The sequence below is a fragment of the Myxine glutinosa genome, chromosome 10 (assembly GCF_964187855.1).
Source record: "Myxine glutinosa chromosome 10, kmMyxGlut1.1, whole genome shotgun sequence".
In the NCBI taxonomy this organism is placed as follows: Eukaryota; Metazoa; Chordata; class Myxini; order Myxiniformes; family Myxinidae; genus Myxine; species Myxine glutinosa.
This window is the reverse complement of record NC_136270.1, coordinates 37581853-37605816: the sequence shown is the minus strand read 5'-3', so window position 1 is coordinate 37605816 and position 23964 is coordinate 37581853. Positions and strand designations below refer to the sequence as shown.

The 23964-nt window shown below is 45.8% G+C and overlaps 1 protein-coding gene across 6 annotated transcripts in view; it reads right to left on the bottom strand.

Annotated features, from left to right (window-relative positions):
* PIKFYVE (phosphoinositide kinase, FYVE-type zinc finger containing) overlaps window positions 1–23964 on the bottom strand; it is a 156790-nt gene that overhangs the window by 28003 nt on the left and 104823 nt on the right. For 5 of the 6 annotated variants that reach the window (XM_068127483.2, XM_068127486.2, XM_068127485.2 and 2 more), the window contains exons 24-33: window positions 23653–23824; window positions 23358–23536; window positions 22983–23096; window positions 21708–21816; window positions 11066–11220; window positions 7765–7852; window positions 7320–7374; window positions 6724–6840; window positions 3677–3797; window positions 3379–3471 (exon numbers count right to left, since the gene is read on the bottom strand). In XM_068127483.2, coding sequence (XP_067983584.2) covers window positions 3379–3471; window positions 3677–3797; window positions 6724–6840; window positions 7320–7374; window positions 7765–7852; window positions 11066–11220; window positions 21708–21816; window positions 22983–23096; window positions 23358–23536; window positions 23653–23824 — 1203 coding nt within the window. Of the gene's footprint in view, window positions 1–3378; window positions 3472–3676; window positions 3798–4260; window positions 4406–6723; window positions 6841–7319; window positions 7375–7764; window positions 7853–11065; window positions 11221–21707; window positions 21817–22982; window positions 23097–23357; window positions 23537–23652; window positions 23825–23964 lie in introns of all 6 variants that reach the window. The other variant, XR_013624711.1, reaches the window with a different exon arrangement.

The following is a 23964-nucleotide window of genomic DNA, read 5'->3' as shown; positions in this document are numbered from 1 at the left end:
GGAGCCATCGGTAAGCATGAGCCGCCAATCAGGGCTCGAGGGGAGTGGCTTGCCACTGCGGCAGAGGTGGGGTTTGGAACATTCGAGTGAGACTCTGGGGAGGGGCCATATAACCCTGCTCAGAGCCCCCCGCCTCAGATGAGCCCAGGAGATGAGTTGCGCAGCCCATGAGATGAGTTGAGAACGTGCGTCAGCATTGCCTCGTATTGAGTCGTATCGCCCATGAACTGAACTACCTCGTTGTATACGAACTTTGCCCTGCTCCCCGCACCTGCGCAGTATTAATCGCGCGCTGTAAAGAACGACCCGCGCCGGGCCACAGACGTGGGATTTCCCTCCTGCCTGCCTTCGCCGGGATACGTGCTGTGACCGCCAGAGGGCCACGCCGGGTGAGCTGTTCCAGGAGCGACCGAAGCAGGCGCGTTTGGCGCGTGAACATCCTTCATCCTTCCTCCATCTCCCCGTGTGTGTAAGTGGGCCCATTGCCTGGGTTTAAGTATAAGACTGACTAAGTTCTGCCCTGTGTCCCTTTCCTTCTACCAATTCCTGTCAATAGTGTAAATAAACCCTGTTCTTTCTTCTGATTTGACCGTTTTGTCTTTTCCATCATTGGCTTCGCATGGTGCGAATATAATCGCTCTAATCGGGTTCCAATAGAAAAGTAACAGCATGAGTCACGTGGTACGCATTCCGCTCGGGCGTACTCAATTAAGCGTGGCTCGTGCGAGGCTCGATCCCCACTTCCGCTGCGGCGTGGGTACCAAAGGTACGTGTGAATTTGTCCCGAAACCCTTTTCCACATTTGCCCGGAAGTGGCGACTCGGTCTCGCGGTTTCGAAGACCCAGGGGGAAAAAGGGGGTTTAATCTCCCCTTTGTAACGGGAACGGGCTTCGAAGATCCGCAACAATATATTCTTATATATTTAAATTACAAAAAAGTTTTGGATTTGTTGTCGCACCTAAGATTATTGTTGGAATTTGAACCCAAATAATAAGCCATTTTAAAAATCCTGGCAGTTATTCTAATGCAGACCTCAGAGGTTGAATTACTAGCCTACCTCCCATTCTCCTGCGTACCCTCGGACGGATGCTGAATGGGAAAAATACATGCAACAGGAAACTGTACAAATGCCAAGTTCACACCCCAATCTCTGTAATGGCTGAAAGCTTTTACAATTCCTTGTCATCATGCAATGGACAAGAATAACCACACTGTGGTCACAACATGCGGCAAAATCCGGTAACAGGCCGATTGGGAAACACGCATTGAATGTGCTAGTAAAAGATGAGCAGCACGATTGGGAAACACACATTTAATGCCCTATTAAAAGATGAGCAGCACGATTGGGAAACACATTTAATGTGCTAGTAAAAGATGAGCAGCACGATTGGGAAACACATTTAATGTGCTATTAAAAGATGAGCAGCATGATTGGGAAACACATTTAATGTGGTATTAAAAGATGAGCAGCACGATTTGGAAACACATTTAATGCCCTATTAAAAGATGAGCAGCACAATTGGGAAACACATTTAATGTGCTATTAAAAGATGAGCAGCATGTTTGGGAAACACATTTAATGTGCTATTAAAAAATGAGCAGCACGATTGGGAAACACATTTAATGTGCTATTAAAAGATGAGCAGCACTATTGGGAAACACATTTAATGTGCAATTAATAGATGAGTAGCATGATTGGGAAACATTTAATTTGATATTAACAGATGAGCAGCATGATTGGGAAACATTTAATATGCTATTAACAGATGAACAGCACGATTGGGAAACACACATTTAATGTGCTATTAACAGATGAGCAGCATGATTGGGAAACACATTTAATGTGCTATTAACAGATGAACAGAACGATTGTGAAACACACATTTAATGTGCTATTAATAGATGAGCAGCACGATTGAGAAACACATTTAATGTGCTATTAAAAAATTATATCGACATGTCAATGCGAGAAATAAATTATATCGATACATTCACTGATTGATACAAGACTTAACACATAATATGATCTTCTACCCTTGGTGCATATACTGCACTGTATTTTAATAACGATGACTTCATTAGTCACGTGTTGTGGCAGCCACATTGGTTTCAAGGAAATATTAAAATATATATTTTTTTCTCTGAAGGATGAGCAGTGGAAGGGGTGATGGCGGAGTGGGTGGATGGAGCAGCTAAAGGTTTGAGGTAAGGTTTGCCGATTGTGGGCAATGCGCAGGTGTAATTGTGGGTTGGTGAACTATTTGCCACATTAATCACCTAATTAACATGGGTTGTCAAGTCCTCAACACAATAACCCCCTCAAAACATCCTCCATCATCATCTCCATCAACTCTTCTTTACTGACGCCATCATTAACATCGCCATCGCTGTACAAGTACAGCACATGTGTAGCAATTATATCTGCGAGAGTCTCGTCAAAAGACGAATGTGCTGTTTTTTCATTCATCACCCTACAACCACCTCATCTCTCTCCATATCCCTCCTCCTCCTAACCTGCCCCAAAAAAGCAAATACAAATAAACACATCACAATGCTGATATCCTGATGCCTGACCTACTGTTCTCCCCACTCCTTTTCCTCTCCCACCCCCACTCTCTCCAATGAACATAAGTCGATGAACTGATACACTGAATTAATGTGGCGTCAACATCATACAGGCAAGATGGGCCAAATGGCCGCTTGCATCAAAACTCCTTGTATAACCTTGTAAAAGAGAAACAGTCAAGCAATTTGGAAATCCAGTCGTGAGTCATAAGTAACAATGTAAAAAAATAAAATAAAAAGCTAGCAATTCTCACCAAAACGAAAATAAGATTGAAATAAAAACAATAAAATATTTAAAGCATCTGAAGCGACAATGGTGAATGGTCGACAAAGCAACCAGAGAGAGGTTCCAGGGAACCTGAACTCAACTGGTCTATATCAATATGGTTAGAATATGCATAATAGAACCACAAACTATATGGTTTGTATGTGCTAAAAAATATATGACAAAAATTGATTTTCAATATGGCCGCCCTGCCACGCCCATTTTTGGGCGTGCAACGCCAAAATGCAATCCCAAACTAGTTTATGTCTTAAAGATGCTGCATAACAAGTTTCATCCAATTTAATCAATATTTGTGACTTTTAGAGCATAGACGTCGAATTGTTTACAGACGACAGACAGACAGACAGACAGACAGACAGACGACAGACGGATGACGGACGACGGACACTGGGTGTCGACAAAAACTCAGCTGGACATAGTCCAGTTGAGTTAAAAAAGAACAGAAGCAAAGGGTCAACGCAAATCCGGACCTGGTAAGTACCTACGATTATGCACTGTGATTGTCTGGCAAAGCAGGCAGTCTTACCTTAGCGCAAATACAATGATTGAACTTGGTTCCTTCTCACAGACCACAACCGGCACACGCTCTTGCTCAAACAGGTAGTGATTTTCAGGATTGCTAGCAAAAGCAAGGAGACGCACCATAAACAAACAAAAAAAGATATAATCTGAAAAGTTGAGCCTGAGCAATGGAATCCCGAGCACAGGAAATCAGTGCTTCTTAACCACAATATTGAATCGCATCAGCATAGTGAAAAACGATGAAGGATGCAACCTCCCGTCCCCTCGCCCCCGAAACAATGTCAACCTAAACATGTACTCACAAAGGCAGCAAGATAGGACTGTAGCTGCTGCTGGGCAAGAATGTAGCAATGATGGCCTTCATCGTTGACTTTTCTTTCACCTGTCCCTCTATGGAGCCAGATAGCGCACCGTCTACCCCGTCTACACAACATAGCAGCAACGCAAGCAAAACACAAGATTCATCAACATTGTCGGTTTTTTAAAAGAAATAATTAGCAGCAAATATACGACAATTCACCGCAAGAGTTGGAAATTAAATATTTCACTGTTCATTACAAGAGATAACATGTACCGTACTCAATAAAACCAGATCTCCACCAAAAGTGACTCATTATAATGAGCTTCATTAGAACAGCATTTAAAAAGGACAGAACAAGGATAAACATTCATAGTGTAGGATTTGATGGGCCTAATGGCCTCCCCTCCATGGTTGAAGTCCCTTGAACAGGAACTCTTATTAATTATTATTATTTATCAGGAATACGTACATATCTACCACCATCATCCTCATGATAGCTAACATAATTAGCTGCCATTGAATAGAAAACTTCTTCCATGACATTCTAATTGCTTTGTTAGCTAGAACACTTGGTAGAGCGCATACCTCCGCCAGGCTGAACAGTTTACGTTTTGTTGATAGGCCCAATCTGCATCCGGACCTGAACCAAAGTCTAATCGGCTTGTTCTCGTCACACACCCAACCTGTCCACAAAGTTTCGTCCGAATCCGTCCATAACTTTTTAGACATCCTGCTCACAGACAAACACACAGACAGGCAAAGACAGACACAGATAGGGGTGAAAGCATGATCTTCCTCCACCTTCGATCAAGTCGTATGATGATGTCTTAGCTCTTTCACGAGCCTCGATTCTGTATACAAAAAAAAAAAGAAGACGTATGACGTTATGACATCTATAAGACGTATGATGTCTTAGCTCTTTCAAGAGCCTCGATTCTGTATACAAAAAAAAAAATACGACGTTATGACGTCTATAAGACGTATGATGTCTTAGCTTTCACGAGCCTCGTTTCTGTATCCAAAAAAAAGAAAAAGAAAGATGTATGACGTTATGACGTCTATAAGACGTCTGATGTCTCAGCTCTTTCAAGAGCCTCGATTCTGTATACCAAAAAAAAAAAGACGACGTTATGACGTCTATAAGACGTATGATGTCTTAGCTTTCACGAGCCTCGATTCTGTATACAAAAAAAAAAAGACGTATGACGTTATGACCTCTATAAGACGTATGATGTCTTAGCGTTCACGAGCCTAGATTCTGTATACAAAAAAAAGAAGACGTATGACGTTATGACGTCTATAGGACGTATGATGTCTTAGCTTTCACGAGCCTCGATTCTGTATCCAAAAAAAAAAAAAGACGTATGACGGTATGACGTCTATAAGACGTATGATGTCTTGGCTCTTTCACGAGCCTCGATTCTGAAAAAAAGAAGAAAAAAGAAAAAAAGTGTGCATTTCCAGTGAAGTCCGCAGAAAGCCGAAATGAGGAATCTATCATATAAAACACAATGTCAGTTTGTGTGTTTGTACAGATCTATATCCCCCTTCATAAGGGTAAGTTTTAAAGACCAATCTTTTAAAACAAAGGTGTGTTCACTATGGTCTATTTTTGAGGATAAAACAAACTTGAAAAACATTTTCCATAAAAGAGTAATTATGTCTCTTCTATTGCAATTGTAGACGGTGGCTTGCAAACCGAGCCTCAAGGGCGGTGTACAGAAGAGTTAAAAAAAACAAAACAATAAAACAATAAATACAAGACACAGGGAAGTGAAATTTGTTGCACGTGATGTGCAATGCGCACAGAGTAAAACGAGTGTTCATTGACATCCGTATGATGTCAAATAAAGAAACGAGAACGCCACTCTTTAACGTCACGACGTCGACTGATATGCCTTCGCCCACATTATTATTACATCATTAGACATAATTGCACCAACTTTGATATAAATCCATTCAGCTGTTACCAAATATCACATTTTTACCTGACATGACCTCTGACCTCACCAAAATCACAAAATCACCTCACTCCTGATGCACGTCATTCATGAAATTCTTTGTACTTAAATGGTGCGACGAGTTCAAAAATGGCCATGAATTGGTGCATGACGTTAAAGATGCTCAGATGCAACAAACTGCTGTCAATCATGCAAGCATTGAAGCGTTGCGCAACTAATCGTGGAGAATTGCTGGATCGCCGCATCTGTAACAGCAAAATAAATGGACGTCGTCGTTGGTGGTGTTGAAACGATCATTCATTTTCAATTGCAACTCAATAAGGCCAATGCAAGGTGGGTTACCAAAGGTCCTCGTGTTCAAGCAAGTTACGCAGCCATTGCAACATTGCTTCTGGAACGCAACTAGAGCGACGGAGACGATTTAATGAAGACCTGACAGATGTGTGACGAGACATTGGCCCATCATTTCACACCGGAATCGGAGATAAGCCGGTATGGATTGGTCCCCACCACCAAAATTCTCTTTCCATGGTTGTGCTATCAGCCAGAAAGCGCGTGTCAAGTGCTTTGTGACCTCAATGGTTTCATTCACGTGAAAGTTCTTGAATGGGGAAAAAAACATCAATGGCCAAAACATCAACGACTTGTTATACACAGGCCAGGTATGCTGTCGCAAGCCGTGGTTTCACGATGTGAGCACAAGTACGCGAGTGCAGGTGGCTTGGAAAGTTCCAAATCTTGCTCTGTGCAGTCCACACCTGTCACCGCATGGTTTTCATCTTTGGACCACTCGGGAAACATATGGGTCAGGTCGATTTTACTAATGATGATGTCAAAGCACTTCTCTTGAAATGGCTGCATAACAGGCCAGAATGTTTATATGCAGATGCCATCACAGGTGTGACTACATCTACTGGAGAAGTATGAATACCTTGAAAATTGGTGATGTTTCAGCAACTTCCCTGTACTGTACTTCTATGTTTAATGGATGAAATAAATTCCACATCAACCTTGACCTACCCTTACATTGTGCGTCAATTGCAAAGTTAAAAAACCCTCTCACAATCTTTTCCGTCGAGAGACTCACCGTCGGCTCCAATGCTTGCCTCAGACTCCACGTCGTAGGACGGGGGTTCATACTGCAAGGGCGGCTCGAGTAGGGCTCCGTAGGGAAGGTCGATGGAGCTCATGGAGCTGCCACGCTCTTTTGTAGCCATAAAAATATAAGGGGGGGGGGGGGGGGGGAAACACAAAACCAAACATGATTACGAAACGAAATCAAAAACTACTGAAATTGATGTGAATGTGTCGATGGATATGCCTCCACCCACATTAGATGTCACCCCACTGTTACGCTTAATCTCAACCAAAGGTCACATGAGAGAGAAAGCGAGAGAAACAAAAGAGAAAAACATCAGATGCTTCAAAGTCGAGTCAGTCTGCAACGTGATTTTAAAAGAGAACATGACCTTTGACCTATTGAACCCAAAGTGAGGTCAGTTTTGTGGTATTACAGTCCACATTTGTGTCAGGTTTGGTTGAAATCCCTTCAGTGGTTCACATGTTATCGTGGTAACAAAACATAAATACGAAAACAGGCACACGGATGGACAACCCGAAAACATGACGCCTCGGCCTTCGGCTGCGGAAGCATAAAAAAAAGTGCGACAAGTTTACAATCACCTCCATCGTTGCTTGAAGAACCAATTCGAGGAGATGGTGCATCTTGAGAGTTGTTCTGTCACACAAAACAAAATGAACGAATAATTAAATAAACTACAATCATAAATTTTAATCTTTGGGTTGCTCATTTGAGCTTTTCACTCATTTCAATGGCACGAGTGTTGAGATCAGCTGACTGAGCTAGGTTGACGTAATTATCCTCAAAAAAACATTGCTTCTCGCAGATATTTATCGATATCCATTCGTCTTCACATCTTTCTGCATTTTACCCCAACAAGCTGATGTGCAGTCCGCTAATTACTCGATTCTACCAACTTTCTCTGTCCTCGTTTAAATTTTGATTATAACCTCATTTTGATCAACGGAGCCCAGAATCCACTACTTGGGCCACTGGATTCGCCTATACCACAAAACAATCCTACGGCGTTTGGTGCTCAATGCCTACCCTGTCATCAGCCTGCCGCAGGCGACTCGGGCTAGGGGGCACAACTTGCTTCTTCTTCCCTTTTTCCTGCAGGAATAACTCTTGAAGGCTGCAAATGCACATGTGCACACAAACTTCCTTTATAATCCAATTTGTGGTACATTTTGCGATACAGTATTTGTGCCCACGTGAAAAGGTGCAAGAAGGGGAATGAATGGGAGGAGGGCGTAAGGGGTTAGGAAAGCACACTTTTGTTTCTGGTTACAAAGCGGTGTGTTCCAATCCTTTGAAAGCAAGGCGTAACCTTCCGTCTGTGGAACATTGTGTGCCAGACAACACTGATAAATGGAAGAGTAGTAGTTCAAAAAAAGACAAGCTTACCACCAGCCAAAGTTACAATAAAACAACATTTACCTAATCATAATATATGTTGCTGAAAACCATATTCACTCGGGTGGCCCAAAAATTTGAAGATTGGATTTTCATTTCTCCACAAGCCTGCCCCTATTCCTATTGAAGAAAGTAGTTTATGGTGAAAATTTGAGCTTGATTGGACAATATTTAGAGGTTGCTCAAAATGTTGACAAATTTTAATCAATAATAAGATATATAATTTTTAGCATCATACATCAATTCAAAGATAATTATCTATTTTCAATAACTCAAATTATTTATTATTGTTGGCTTGCACTTGTCTTCAATGGTATGACCAAGAGATTGTGAAAAAGCACTGGCCACAAACATAGCATGCCGATCTGAGAGATTTACTCTGTCCAGAGTTGCCACTATTGCTGGAGTGATCACCTGGATGGGAGCCTTTTTCACCTGTTTGGCAGAAGATGGACTTTGGAGTTTGAATTCATTGTCCCCTGAATCGGAGCTTTCAATCTCAGACTCATCATCATCATCAACCACAGCTGATGTTGATGGAACAGATTGCATTGTTGTTAGTCTCAGCAGCATGTTTCTTCTTTCTTTTATCTTCATTCTTAAGCCTGATACGCTTTCTGTTCTCCTTCACTGCCAGTGTTGTCCACAGATCCCATACGTGAACTTGAGGGATCCTCACGCTGCATGATAAGGAATGCTTTGTCTTCTTCATTCTCCATTTTCTCAAGCGCATCATTTGGTGAGATATCGAAGAGGGATTGAAGATCATCTTTGAACATCTGCTCCTTCACTCTATAGTTTTCGAATGTCTTCGTTCTATTTTTCTTTACCAGTTTGTCGGCATCATACAGCTTCAAAAGTTGGCGCTCACAGGAATCTACTCTCTGAACTGGAATTCGTGCTTTCGCCCAGTATGCACACACAGCTTGTACACTAAGTTTGGCACTTTCACGACCTGTATGGTGTTCTTGTATGTGATGGTACACCATTTTCTGCAATGTGTGTCCTTTGGTTGATAGTCCCCCACATATTATTTCCTTTTCAGACTTGCCCAGCAACCAAACTGTGGAAGAGCTGCGAGTTTCTGCCATCTGACAAAAACAGGATAAATAAAAAATGTTATTTTTTGAGCAACATCTAAATAAGTTCCAATTGACCTCATATTTGGTTCATATGATCTTTATAAACATAGGAACAAGGGCAGCCTTGTGGAGCATGGATTTTTAATAGTATTAAATATTACATATATCTGTGGACCACCCTAATATTCACTTATCCAAAAACATAGAGGTAATAACCCTGGTGCTCACCTGGTAGAATAAACAGTGTACTGCACTGACTAAAGGTATTTTAAATCAATTTCAATGGTTGCTAGCAGACAGGGCAGCATGTAAAATAATAGTAACATAATCACAAGACTTTAAACAAACAATCAATAAAATACCTATTTTGGGGGGCAGCCCCTCCCCCACCCTGTGTACCTCCACAGACCCCAATTTTTCCAATGCCGTGAACAAACTTTGGTACATCAAGGGTGGTGAAGATTGTGGTCAAGTTTCATCGAAATAATGTGTGTAGTTTCAGAGGAAAAAGCAAATTCCTAGTTTGGGGGGGGGGGGGGGGGGTCAAGCCTAGATCCACTTTGACCCCCGGTAGATCCCCTTGAACCCCAAATGTTTTTTTTAATGCTGTGAACAAACTTTAGTCACAACACAACAAATATCATTTGTGCCAAATTTGGTCGCAATCCCATCAGCGGTTTCGGAGACGAAGTTTCAAGTGTTTATGGACGGACGACGCGCCATCGCATAAGCTGACCTGAACTTCGTTCCAGGTGAGCTAATCATCCTCAGAGATCTTTATGAAAACATGAAATTGATGTAAATTGACGTCTAGTTCAGGTACAACTAGAACAGTACTCGGTAGAGTGCATACCTCCGCCAGGCTGAACAGTTTATGTTTTATATCCCAGTGATAGGCTGAATCTGGATTCGGACCTGAACCACAATCTAATCGGCTTGTTCTTGTCACCTGACCAACTCGTCCACCAAGTTTAGTCATAACTCGCCAATAACTTTATGAAATATCATGTTATATATCGCTTTTCGCCTGATCGCTCAATGGTGAAGAATCACTTAAAATAAATAAAAATCTTGTATCCGAATCCATATTCAGATCTTCACCAAAATCAAATCGAATAGTCCTTGTCAAACACTCAGCCTGTCCACCAAGTTTAGTCATAACTCGCCAATAACTTTATTAAATATCATGTTATATATCGCTTTTAGCCCGATCTCTCAATAGTGAAGAAATACTAAATAAATTAAATAATTCTCGTATCCGAATTCATATTCAGATCTTCACCAAAATTGAATCGATTTTTCCTTGTCACACACACAACATTTCCACCAAGTTTCATCCAAATCCGTCCACAACTTTTAAAGGTATCCTGCTATGTATTGTTTTTGGCCCGATCTCCCAATGGTGAAGAATCACGTAAAAAAATTATAGTAGCCGGATGCGAATCCGAATTTTCACCAAAATCTAATCATTTCGTCCTTGTCACATACGCTACATCTCTGCCAAATTTCGTCCGAATCCGTCCACAACCTTTTGAGATATCTTGTTCACAAACAAACGGACAAACAGACAGGGGTGAAAACATAACCTCCATCCACGTTCGTCAACGGAGGCATAAAAATGCATTCCCTTATAATAATAAAAGCATACATGTGTTAAACCAAGAGAAGGCAGGTGCAAGCCACCAGAGGTGTGGGATGAGGCGGTTTCACCAAGCAATTCCACTAGGTTCATTTATATGGAAAACGTCCAAAGAAATTCCATCACCATGTTCATTTGATTAGAATCACCGGAAGTTGTCGAGCTTAACAGACAACTTAACGCACCTTTGTGGTGACGTTACAATGCTCACCGTGCGTTCCAGGAGGCCACCAGTTCACAAAGCTTTTGGCGCTGGGCCAGCAGCGTATCCGAGATGGTCATCCAATGACGAGAGAGCTCTGGACCTGCACTGGTGATTCGCATTTGTTGTTTCTCTGTCCATGCCCATAATTCAGTCTCTTCAATCTGCGAGGAGCGTTACACAGAACACAGGACGAGTACTCCAGGCACCTCTAATCAGTCCGTGTTACACTTCTGCACAGCGTTAGAGGATTTCTCATTCCAATGATTCCAGCTCTTCCGGCATCAAGATTTACTGTTTAATTTTCGATACCTACCAATCACCTACCAATCACTTCCAATCACAGAAAGAAGAAAATTGTAACACTTGTCTTTAAAAATGGTAAATTTCAACCAAACGTCTTCGGCTATGCATTTGCAGACTTACAAAACTGGATTACATATGAGATCGAATGTCTGTCTGTCAGTTTTGCATCTACTCCCAAACCACTGGTCACACAAAGTTGATAATGGCTGTGTCAGGCTGTGTGAGGGTAGGTGCACTGTGATAGGCTCCTGGAAAGTGACGTAAATACACTCCACAACTGTATCCGATAACCAATCTTAGAATTCCAAAAAAAAAAAAACATTAGGGCGACAAATAACGCAACAAAGAGTGGGCCTGGGGCCCATGGGCTTGCTGGTAATACAACATTGTTGTGCTTTTGGAAAATGTATCCCTGGGTGGAGGGCCTCCCTGTGCACTTTAGGAATCCCGAGATAATAATTTCTTAGTCTGTGTGAAGACACACCTTTCCCCCTTGTCTAAGGGATCGGGAATGGGAACATGCTTTGCTATTAGAATAGCCCATGTCTCCCCATTTCCAACTATGTCTTTCAATTCCCATTTGGATCGTTCCAACATTCCCCATTCTGTTCATGCTCTCAATCCACACTCGGTTCGTGCTCTCAATCCACACTCGGTTCGTGCTCTCAATCCACACTCGGTTCCTACTCTCAATCCACACTCGGTTCCTACTCTCAATCCACACTCGGTTCGTGCTCTCAACCACACTGGGTTCGTGCTCTCAATCCACACTCGGTTCGTGCTCTCAATCCACACTCGGTTCATGCTCTCAATCCACACTCGGTTCGTGCTCTCAATCCACACTCGGTTCCTACTCTCAATCCACACTCGGTTCGTGCTCTCAATCCACACTGGGTTCGTGCTCTCAATCCACACTCGGTTCGTGCTCTCAATCCACACTCGGTTCATGCTCTCAATCCACACTCTGTTCGTGCTCTCAATCCACACTCGGTTCGTGCTCTCAATCCACACTCGGTTCATGCTCTCAATCCACACTCTGTTCGTGCTCTCAATCCACACTCGGTTCGTGCTCTCAATCCACACTCGGTTCGTGCTCTCAATCCACACTCGGTTCATACTCTCAATCCACACTCGATTCGTGCTCTCAATCCACACTCGGTTCGTGCTCTCAATCCACACTCGGTTCGTGCTCTCAATCCACACTCGGTTCGTGCTCTCAATCCACACTCGGTTCGTGCTCTCAATCCACACTCGGTTCGTGCTCTCAATCCACACTCGGTTCGTGCTCTCAATCCACAATCGGTTCGTGCTCTCAATCCACACTCGGTTCGTGCTCTCAACCACACTCGGTTCGTGCTCTCAATCCACACTCGGTTCGTGCTCTCAATCCACACTCGGTTCGTGCTCTCAATCCACACTCGGTTCGTGCTCTCAATCCACACTCGGTTCGTGCTCTCAACCACACTCGGTTCATTCTCTCAATCCACACTCGGTTCGTGCTCTCAATCCACACTCGGTTCGTGCTCTCAATCCACACTCGGTTCGTGCTCTCAATCCACACTCGGTTCGTGCTCTCAATCCACACTCGGTTCGTGCTCTCAATCCACACTCGGTTCGTGCTCTCAATCCACACTCGGTTCATTCCCTCAATCCACACTCGGTTCATTCCCTCAATCCACACTCGGTTCACTCCCTCAATCCACACTCGGTTCATTCCCTCAATCCACACTCGGTTCTTGCTCTCAATCCACACTCGGTTCTTGCTCTCAATCCACACTCGGTTCATGCTCTCAATCCACACTCGGTTCATTCACTCAATCCACACTCGGTTCATTCCCTCAATCCACACTCGGTTCATTCCCTCAATCCACACTCGGTTCTTGCTCTCAATCCACACTCGGTTCATTCCCTCAACCCACACTCGGTTCATGCCCTCAATCCACAATCGGTTCATTCCCACAATCCACACTCGGTTCCTGCTCTCAATCCACACTCGGTTCCTCTTCTCAATCCACACTCGGTTCCTCTTCTCAATCCACACTCGGTTCATTCCCTCAATCCACACTTGGTTCATTCCCTCAATCCACAATCGGTTCGTTCCCTCAATCCACACTCGGTTCGTTCCCTCAATCCATACTCGGTTCGTTCCCTCAATCCACACTTGGTTCATTCCCTCAATCCACCATCGGTTCGTTCCCTCAATCCACACTCGGTTCGTTCCCTCAATCCATACTCGGTTCGTTCCCTCAATCCACACTCGGTTCCTGCTCTCAATCCACACTCGGTTCGTTCCCTCAATCCATACTCGGATCGTTCCCTCAATCCACACTCGGTTCATTCCCTCAATCCACACTCGGTTCGTTCCCTCAATCCACACTCGGTTCGTTCCCTCAATCCACACTCGGTTCGTTCCCTCAATCCATACTCGGTTCGTTCCCTCAATCCACACTCGGTTCCTGCTCTCAATCCACACTCGGTTCCTCTTCTCAATCCACACTCGGTTCCTCTTCTCAATCCACACTTGGTTCATTCCCTCAATCCACACTCGGTTCATTCCCTCAATCCACACTCGGTTCATTCCCTCAATCCACACTCGGTTCATTCCCTCAATCCACACTCGGTTCTTGCTCTCAATCCACACTCGGTTCATTCCCTCAACCCACACTCGGTTCATGCCCTCAATCCACACTCGGTTCATTCCCTCAATCCACACTCGGTTCATTCCCACAATCCACACTCGGTTCCTGCTCTCAATCCACACTCGGTTCCTCTTCTCAATCCACACTCGGTTCCTCTTCTCAATCCACACTCGGTTCATTCCCTCAATCCACACTTGGTTCGTTCCCTCAATCCACACTCGGTTCGTTCCCTCAATCCACACTCGGTTCGTTCCCTCAATCCATACTCGGTTCGTTCCCTCAATCCACACTCGGTTCCTGCTCTCAATCCACACTCGGTTCCTCTTCTCAATCCACACTCGGTTCCTCTTCTCAATCCACACTCGGTTCATTCCCTCAATCCACACTCGGTTCATTCCCACAATCCACACTCGGTTCCTCTTCTCAATCCACAAATGGTTCCTCTTCTCAATCCACACTCGGTTCATTCCCTCAATCCACACTCGGTTCATTCCCTCAATCCACACTCGGTTCATTCCCTCAATCCACACTCGGTTCATTCCCTCAATCCACACCCGGTTCGTGCTCCCAATCCACACTCGGTTCATTCCCTCAATCCACACTCGGTTCCTGCTCTCAATCCACACTCGGTTCGTGCTCTCAATCCACACTCGGTTCCTGCTCTCAATCCACACTCGGTTCCTGCTCTCAATCCACACTCGGTTCGTGCTCCCAATCCACACTTGGCTCCTGCTCTCAATGCACACTCGGTTCATTCCCTCAATCCACACTCGGTTCGTGCTCCCAATCCACACTCGGTTCATTCCCTCAATCCACACTTGGTTCCTCTTCTCAATCCACAAATGGTTCCTCTTCTCAATCCACACTCGGTTCATTCCCTCAATCCACACTCGGTTCATTCCCTCAATCCACACTCGGTTCGTGCTCCCAATCCACACTCGGTTCATTCCCTCAATCCACACTTGGTTCCTGCTCTCAATCCACACTCGGTTCGTGCTCTCAATCCACACTCGGTTCCTGCTCTCAATCCACACTCGGTTCGTGCTCCCAATCCACACTTGGCTCCTGCTCTCAATGCACACTGGGTTCCAGTTCTCAATCCACACTCGGTTCATTCCCTCAATCCACACTCGGTTCGTGCTCCCAATCCACACTCGGTTCATTCCCTCAATCCACACTTGGTTCCTGCTCTCAATCCACACTCGGTTCCTGCTCCCAATCCACACTCGGTTCATGATCTCAATCCACACTCGGTTCCTACTCTCAATCCACACTCGGTTCATTCCCTCAATCCACACTCGGTTCGTGCTCCCAATCCACACTCGGTTCATTCCCTCAATCCACACTCGGTTCCTGCTCTCAATCCACACTCGGTTCATTCCCTCAATCCACACTCGGTTCGTGCTCCCAATCCACACTCGGTTCATTCCCTCAATCCACACTCGGTTCCTGCTCTCAATCCACACTCGGTTCCTGCTCCCAATCCACACTCGGTTCATGCTCTCAATCCACACTCGGTTCCTACTCTCAATCCACACTCGGTTCATTCCCTCAATCCACACTCGGTTCGTGCTCCCAATCCACACTCGGTTCATTCCCTCAATCCACACTCGGTTCCTGCTCTCAATCCACACTCGGTTCCTGTTCTCAATCCACACTCGGTTCATTCCCTCAATCCACACTCGGTTCCTGTTCTCAATCCACACTCGGTTCATTCCCTCAATCCACACTCGGTTCCTGCTCTCAATCCACACTCGGTTCCTGCTCCCAATCCACACTCGGTTCCTGCTCTCAATCCACACTCGGTTCCTGCTCTCAATCCACACTCAGTTCCTGCTCTCAATCCACACTCGGTTCCTGCTCTCAATCCACACTCGGTTCCTGTTCTCAATCCACACTCGGTTCATTCCCTCAAACCACACTCGGTTCCTGCTCTCAATCCACACTCGGTTCCTGCTCCCAATCCACACTCGGTTCCTGCTCTCAATCCACACTCGGTTCCTGCTCTCAATCCACACTCAGTTCCTGCTCTCAATCCACACTCGGTTCGTGCTCCCAATCCACACTTGGCTCCTGCTCTCAATGCACACTGGGTTCCTGTTCTCAATCCACACTCGGTTCATTCCCTCAATCCACACTCGGTTCGTGCTCCCAATCCACACTGGGTTCATTCCCTCAATCCACACTCGGTTCCTGCTCTCAATCCACACTCGGTTCCTGCTCCCAATCCACACTCGGTTCATGCTCTCAATCCACAGTCGGTTCCTACTCTCAATCCACACTCGGTTCATTCCCTCAATCCACACTCGGTTCATTCCCTCAATCCACACTCGGTTCGTGCTCCCAATCCACACTTGGCTCCTGCTCTCAATCCACACTCGGTTCCTACTCTCAATCCACACTTGGTTCATTCCCTCAATCCACACTCGGTTCGTGCTCCCAATCCACACTCGGTTCATTCCCTCAATCCACACTCGGTTCCTGCTCTCAATCCACACTCGGTTCCTGCTCCCAATCCACACTCGGTTCATGCTCTCAATCCACACTCGGTTCCTACTCTCAATCCACACTCGGTTCATTCCCTCAATCCACACTCGGTTCGTGCTCCCAATCCACACTCGGTTCATTCCCTCAATCCACACTCGGTTCCTGCTCTCAATCCACACTCGGTTCCTGTTCTCAATCCACACTCGGTTCATTCCCTCAATCCACACTCGGTTCCTGTTCTCAATCCACACTCGGTTCATTCCCTCAATCCACACTCGGTTCCTGCTCTCAATCCACACTCGGTTCCTGCTCCCAATCCACACTCGGTTCCTGCTCTCAATCCACACTCGGTTCCTGTTCTCAATCCACACTCGGTTCCTACTCTCAATCCACACTCGTTTCATTCCCTCAATCCACACTCGGTTCGTGCTCCCAATCCACACTCGGTTCATTCCCTCAATCCACACTCGGTTCCTGCTCTCAATCCACACTCGGTTCCTGTTCTCAATCCACACTCGGTTCATTCCCTCAATCCACACTCGGTTCCTGTTCTCAATCCACACTCGGTTCATTCCCTCAATCCACACTCGGTTCCTGCTCTCAATCCACACTCGGTTCCTGCTCCCAATCCACACTCGGTTCCTGCTCTCAATCCACACTCGGTTCCTGCTCTCAATCCACACTCGGTTCCTGTTCTCAATCCACACTCGGTTCATTCCCTCAATCCACACTCGGTTCCTGTTCTCAATCCACACTCGGTTCATTCCCTCAATCCACACTCGGTTCCTGCTCTCAATCCACACTCGGTTCCTGCTCCCAATCCACACTCGGTTCATGCTCTCAATCCACACTCGGTTCCTACTCTCAATCCACACTCGGTTCATTCCCTCAATCCACACTCGGTTCGTGCTCCCAATCCACACTCGGTTCATTCCCTCAATCCACACTCGGTTCCTGCTCTCAATCCACACTCGGTTCCTGTTCTCAATCCACACTCGGTTCATTCCCTCAATCCACACTCGGTTCCTGTTCTCAATCCACACTCGGTTCATTCCCTCAATCCACACTCGGTTCCTGCTCTCAATCCACACTCGGTTCCTGCTCCCAATCCACACTCGGTTCCTGCTCTCAATCCACACTCGGTTCCTGCTCTCAATCCACACTCGGTTCCTGTTCTCAATCCACACTCGGTTCATTCCCTCAATCCACACTCGGTTCCTGTTCTCAATCCACACTCGGTTCATTCCCTCAATCCACACTCGGTTCCTGCTCTCAATCCACACTCGGTTCCTACTCTCAATCCACACTCGGTTCCTGCTCCCAATCCACACTCGGTTCCTGCTCTCAATCCACTCTTGGTTCCTACTCTCAATCCACACTTGGTTCCTGCTCCCAATCCACACTCGGTTCCTGCTCTCAATCCACACTTGGTTCCTGCTCCCAATCCACACTCGGTTCCTGCTCCCAATCCACACTCGGTTCCTGCTCTCAATCCACACTTGGTTCCTGCTCCCAATCCACACTCGGTTCCTGCTCCCAATCCACACTCGGTTCCTTTTCTCAATCCACACTCGGTTAATTCCCTCAATCCACACTCGGTTCCTGCTCCCAATCCACACTCGGTTCCTGCTCCCAATCCACACTCGGTTCCTAGTCTCAATCCACACTTGGTTCCTGCTCCCAATCCACACTCGGTTCATGCTCTCAATCCACACTCGGTTCCTACTCTCAATCCACACTTGGTTCCTGCTCCCAATCCACACTCGGTTCCTGCTCTCAATCCACACTTGGTTCCTGCTCCCAATCCACACTCGGTTCCTGCTCCCAATCCACACTCGGTTCCTTTTCTCAATCCACACTCGGTTAATTCCCTCAATCCACACTCGGTTCCTGCTCCCAATCCACACTCGGTTCCTGCTCCCAATCCACACTCGGTTCCTAGTCTCAATCCACACTTGGTTCCTGCTCCCAATCCACACTCGGTTCATGCTCTCAATCCACACTCGGTTCCTACTCTCAATCCACACTCGGTTCCTGCTCCCAATCCACACTCGGTTCCTGCTCTCAATCCACACTTGGTTCCTGCTCCCAATCCACACTCGGTTCCTGCTCTCAATGCACACTCGGTTCCTGCTCCCAATCCACACTCGGTTCCTGCTCTCAATCCACACTTGGTTCATGCTCTCAATCCACACTCGGTTCCTGCTCTCAATCCACACTCGGTTCATGCTCTCAATCCACACTCGGTTCCTACTCTCAATCCACACTCGGTTCCTGCTCTCAATCCACACTCGGTTCATGCTCTCAATCCACACTCGGTTCCTACTCTCAATCCACACTTGGTTCCTGCTCCCAATCCACACTCGGTTCCTTCTCTCAATCCACACTTGGTTCCTGCTCCCAATCCACACTCGGTTCCTGCTCTCAATCCACACTTGGTTCCTGCTCCCAATCCACACTCGGTTCTTGCTCTCAATCCACACTCGGTTCATGCCCTCAATCCACACTCGGTTCTTGCTCTCAATCCACACTCGGTTCTTGCTCTCAATCCACACTTGGTTCCTGCTCCCAATCCACACTCGGTTCTTGCTCTCAATCCACACTCGGTTCCTGCTCTCAATCCACACTCGGTTCCTGCTCTCAATCCACACTTGGTTCCTGCTCCCAATCCACACTCGGTTCCTGCTCTCAATCCACACTCGGTTCCTGCTCCCAATCCACACTCGGATCCTACTCTCAATCCACACTTGGTTCCTGCTCCCAATCCACACTCGGTTCTTGCTCTCAATCCACACTCGGTTCATGCTCTCAATCCACACTCGGTTCTTGCTCTCAATCCACACTTGGTTCCTGCTCCCAATCCACACTCGGTTCTTGCTCTCAATCCACACTCGGTTCCTGCTCTCAATCCACACTCGGTTCCTGCTCTCAATCCACACTTGGTTCCTGCTCCCAATCCACACTCGGTTCCTGCTCTCAATCCACACTCGGTTCCTGCTCCCAATCCACACTCGGTTCCTACTCTCAATCCACACTTGGTTCCTGCTCCCAATCCACACTCGGTTCTTGCTCTCAATCCACACTCGGTTCATGCTCTCAATCCACACTCGGTTCCTACTCTCAATCCACACTTGGTTCCTGCTCCCAATCCACACTCGGTTCCTGCTCCCAATCCACACTCGGTTCCTGCTCCCAATCCACACTTGGTTCCTGCTCCCAATCCACACTCGGTTCCTGCTCCCAATCCACACTTGGTTCCTGCTCCCAATCCGCACTCAGTTCTTGCTCTCAATCCACACTCGGTTCATGCCCTCAATCCACATTCAGTTCATGCCCTTAATCCACATTTGGTTCGTTTCAACTCGTCACTTTCATTATTGACAATTAATCTCCGTCCAAACTCACACCAGCAACCAATTCAAATATCAGTAACAATTTACCTTTGTAGCAATAATCCTCCGGATCGGCCGACTTACCTTATTGCACCTCAACATTCATCACACAGAATTCCCTTTCAAACACCAAATACAAGGACCATGAAAGCAGGATCACTCAGGCATGTTGTGCACTGTTCCGGAAGCTGAGTGCTAAGTCACTCGATATACGTACTGTACGGAGGAACATTCCCGCATGAGTGTAAGTGCAGGAGGCCTTCCCTCACTGATGCGCATGGGAGGGGAGATGCAGGGGTCTTTGGCGGGGCTTCCTCAGGACGATGGGACTTTCCACCAGCTACATTGAGGGAACCACCCTTTGCTGGACGCGCACCAATGAGGAAAGGCTGCACGTATCGGAATAGACTCTCATTGGCCTGTGTTCTCATATAGCCACACCCTACATAGCAAGTATAAAGCCCAGGACACGGCTTGATTCAGGGTCTTCTGTGTGTGTTAGGGAAGTCTCAATCCGAGTACTGCCTGCTTGAAGGTTGGCCTACCAGAACGAACCATGCTGGGTCATGTTGGGCCCAACTTCTGTCAACACATTAACAATCCATCACCCTCCTCATCATAAACCCACCACACCCTCGCCTATATTATTTGGCCTGACCCAAACCCACCTGGCTAGGTGAGGTAAGCTATGAGTCGTTCCTATGCTCCACACTCCCTCTTTCTATGATTCTTTCTTTTTTTCTTCTTCGTGGAATGAATGCAAGTATCTTGTCTCTGTGTTAAGGTTGTACAAGAATCCTAGCTTCGGATAAGTCTGCTCTTTTGTACCTTTTTACTTTGCTGGTTTTTGCTGTTAAATAAATGCCCTTTCACCTTTTATTTTCTTTTGGTGAATAAAGACCTGTAAATAAAGTGCTTTTTACCATTGCTTTGAAATAAATAACTATTGTGCATTTTCCATATGCTTCGTTCTGGTCCTTTCTTCCACTGATCCGACATAAGGGTGTACGTAGTAAATAGCCGGGAGTTCTGCCCCACTGTTTCGCGTTGGCAGTGTTTAGTCAGCGTTCACCCACGGTTCACTCGGTCATAGTGGTAATAGTAGTTGGTAGACGGGTTACTGCTGAGGGCACGGTCCTTAGCTGAAGTCATTGGGTCACCAACAGGTAACAACATAAAGGTGAGAAGGTCCTGTTAGACCCAATTATCCCAACCAATGCCCGCGGGGTGCCAATCTGGGCGACCCTGACCAAGCATGCAATTTTCCCACATAAAATTGCCACTCTCTTTCCGCCAATGCTTCCGGGGCACTCAAGCCGCTGTCACACCTTGACGTTTTAGCCAGCGTATGCCGACGTATGAAAAATTTGGCTACGTTAAGAGCACGCTGAAGCACGCTGGCATACGTCGTAGTACGCCGAGCTCGTCGACAAATTTCGTGCATGCACAAAATTTGTCGACGTATGCCAGCGTATGACTCACACCAGCACTCAATTTTGATACGTCGGCATACGCTGGCTAAATCGTCAAGGTGTGACCGGGGCTTCAGATGCCAGAGCACTGGTACGGTTTTCCAGAGGACCTGGGTTCGATTCCTGGTCTGGGTGTGTAATTTTCCCACATATATCAATTTAATTATTTATAATCCTCTTCATAAATGTAGTAGATGTTGTTATTTTACACATTAATTTTATGCGACTCAAATCAAGATTTCCATTCCGGTGTGACCTTTAATTCCACACCAAGTAGCTAAAATATTCCAAGTTTAATAAAAAGGCCACAATAATTCACACTTCAAACTCTGCTGAACCAAAACCTATACGTTACCTCCTTTTGAGCAATCAGGTCCTCCATCTTCTCCTCACGGGTCTTGTTGAAGGTGTCAGTTTTTAGGGAGAAGAGCCTTTCATCGATAGCTGTGTACACCTGTTGCACCCTGCAGCAAAATGCACAAACTTATTCACTGAACTAGGCAATCACCACAGAAGAAAACAAACTAGTTCTTCAGCAAACAGGAACCAAGTTGCATTCCTGGTTCTCAAGTGTCTGCTAGACGATACTGTTTGAATCAGTGTTCCTACAGGTTTGTCCCCACAAAGATAAAGGCCCAAAGCAGGGTGTTGCACCCATCATCTGACGCATAATCTTGAGTCCCATTCTCTGCCAGTTTGTGACTGGAGCCGCACCAAGCACAAGATTCTGGGAATCCCCTTCCGAGGCCACTAGTTTGCACTCTTTTTTTAGGCCTCCGCTGACGAAGTTGCCGGAGGCATTATGTTTTCAGGCTGTCCGTCCGTCTGTCTGTCCATCTGTCCGTCTGTCCGTGATCGGTTTTTGTTACCGCGATAACTTGAGAACGGCTAAAGGGATCTTAGTCAAACTTGGTACAGCTATGTATAATGAGGTAAACATGAACTCATTAGATTTTGGGGTCAAGAGGTCAAAGGTCAGAGGTCATGTCAGGTAAAAATGTGATAAATTGAGAAGAGCTGTATGGATTTAAAGCAAATTTGGTACAAGTATTTTAATGATGTAATAATGTGGGCAGAGGCATATCAGTTGACGTTGTGACGTCGAAGAGTGTCGTTCTAGTTACCATATGGAACGCACCTAGTTTGGCTGCAAAGTTGTCTAAAACCAGTCACATCCTCTTTTATTTTAGTGAGGGTTAATCTTCTGTGGCACCCGCATCCTAATTTTATTTTGCCATCTTCTCCCTTCACTCAGGGGTCCCTCCAATTTGTTTTTCGGCTTGACCGTTCCCCATTGGTGTAAACAAATAAATAAATCACACACACAACCCGTCCAACAAGTTTCGTCAAAAATCCATCCATAAATTTTTGAGATATCCTGCTATGTATAGTTTTTGTCCCTATCTCCCAATGGCGAAGAATCACTTAAAAAATTCTAGTTGCCGGATCGAATCCGGATCTTCACAAAAATCGAATCATTGCGTCCTTGTCATATACGCTACATCTCTGCCAAATTTCGTCCGAATCGGTCCACAACTTTTTGAGATATTTTCTTCACAAATGGACAGACAGGGGTGAAAACATAACCTCCATCCACCTTTGGTGGTGGAGGTAACAAACGTGGACTCACTGCATGCTAAAGTACTTCAGATCTTGCAGCAATTCCAGGAAAGGTGCACAATGCAGTTCGAGTCGGATAGTGAGCGGAGGTAGAATGACCTCCTGTAGTTGTACATGAGAGAGGCTGTGTACATACATCGCACAAATGTATACTGCGTTACAACTTGCATTGCAGTTGGTGTAAGTGACAAAGAAAACATGAAGCAAAACAAATAAAACTGAACTGCAACTTGCTCTACAATAGTGGCATTTTAAAAACTCTTCTTCCTTCGAATGCCAACTTGAGGCAATTCCATACGTTTGTTATACAGCTCGTGCTACTGAAATCAAATGCACAACCGTGAGGGTTGCAGAGACATTGAATGTACTAGTCATGAGGACCAACCTGAATGATGCCACCGTCTGGTTGTACGAAAAATAATGATGGTAGTCCTGCTGGATGGAATGGGTGCAGGGTTCCACACTGGCCCTTCGAGTGTACTGATAACCATAGAAGCGCAACTCCAAATACTTGGCAAAAGATATAGACCAAGAATCCGTGGACAGTGGTACAACTGGGGTAGTCTACAAAGCAAGAGATCGTGAAGACAAGAGTCACCATCCAACTTATGAGAGACATTTACTGGGTGAACAGGTGGGAGTGCATCGAGATTGCGCATTTCCGAAGGAAAAGTACCGACCTGCTGGCAGCGTCTACACCATGCCCAGGTGAGCAGCGTTTGCTGATAGCCAGGTACTGGTGACTCGAGCTCTTTCAGCAAAATCTGCAGACATGCATCACCGTGCACGAATCGCCGGACATGTTGCACCATTGGCGTGTCACAGCATGGGCTAGGACACTGATATGAAGGTCTACACAAAACAACGTGTAAATGGGCCAGGGGAAGGGATGGGAGACGCGATTTGAAGGAATGAATGAAAATGCACTTGTGGCACATTCTTACTGACATGGTGTTAATAGTTCTAGATGGCTTTTTATTGTTAATCCCCCG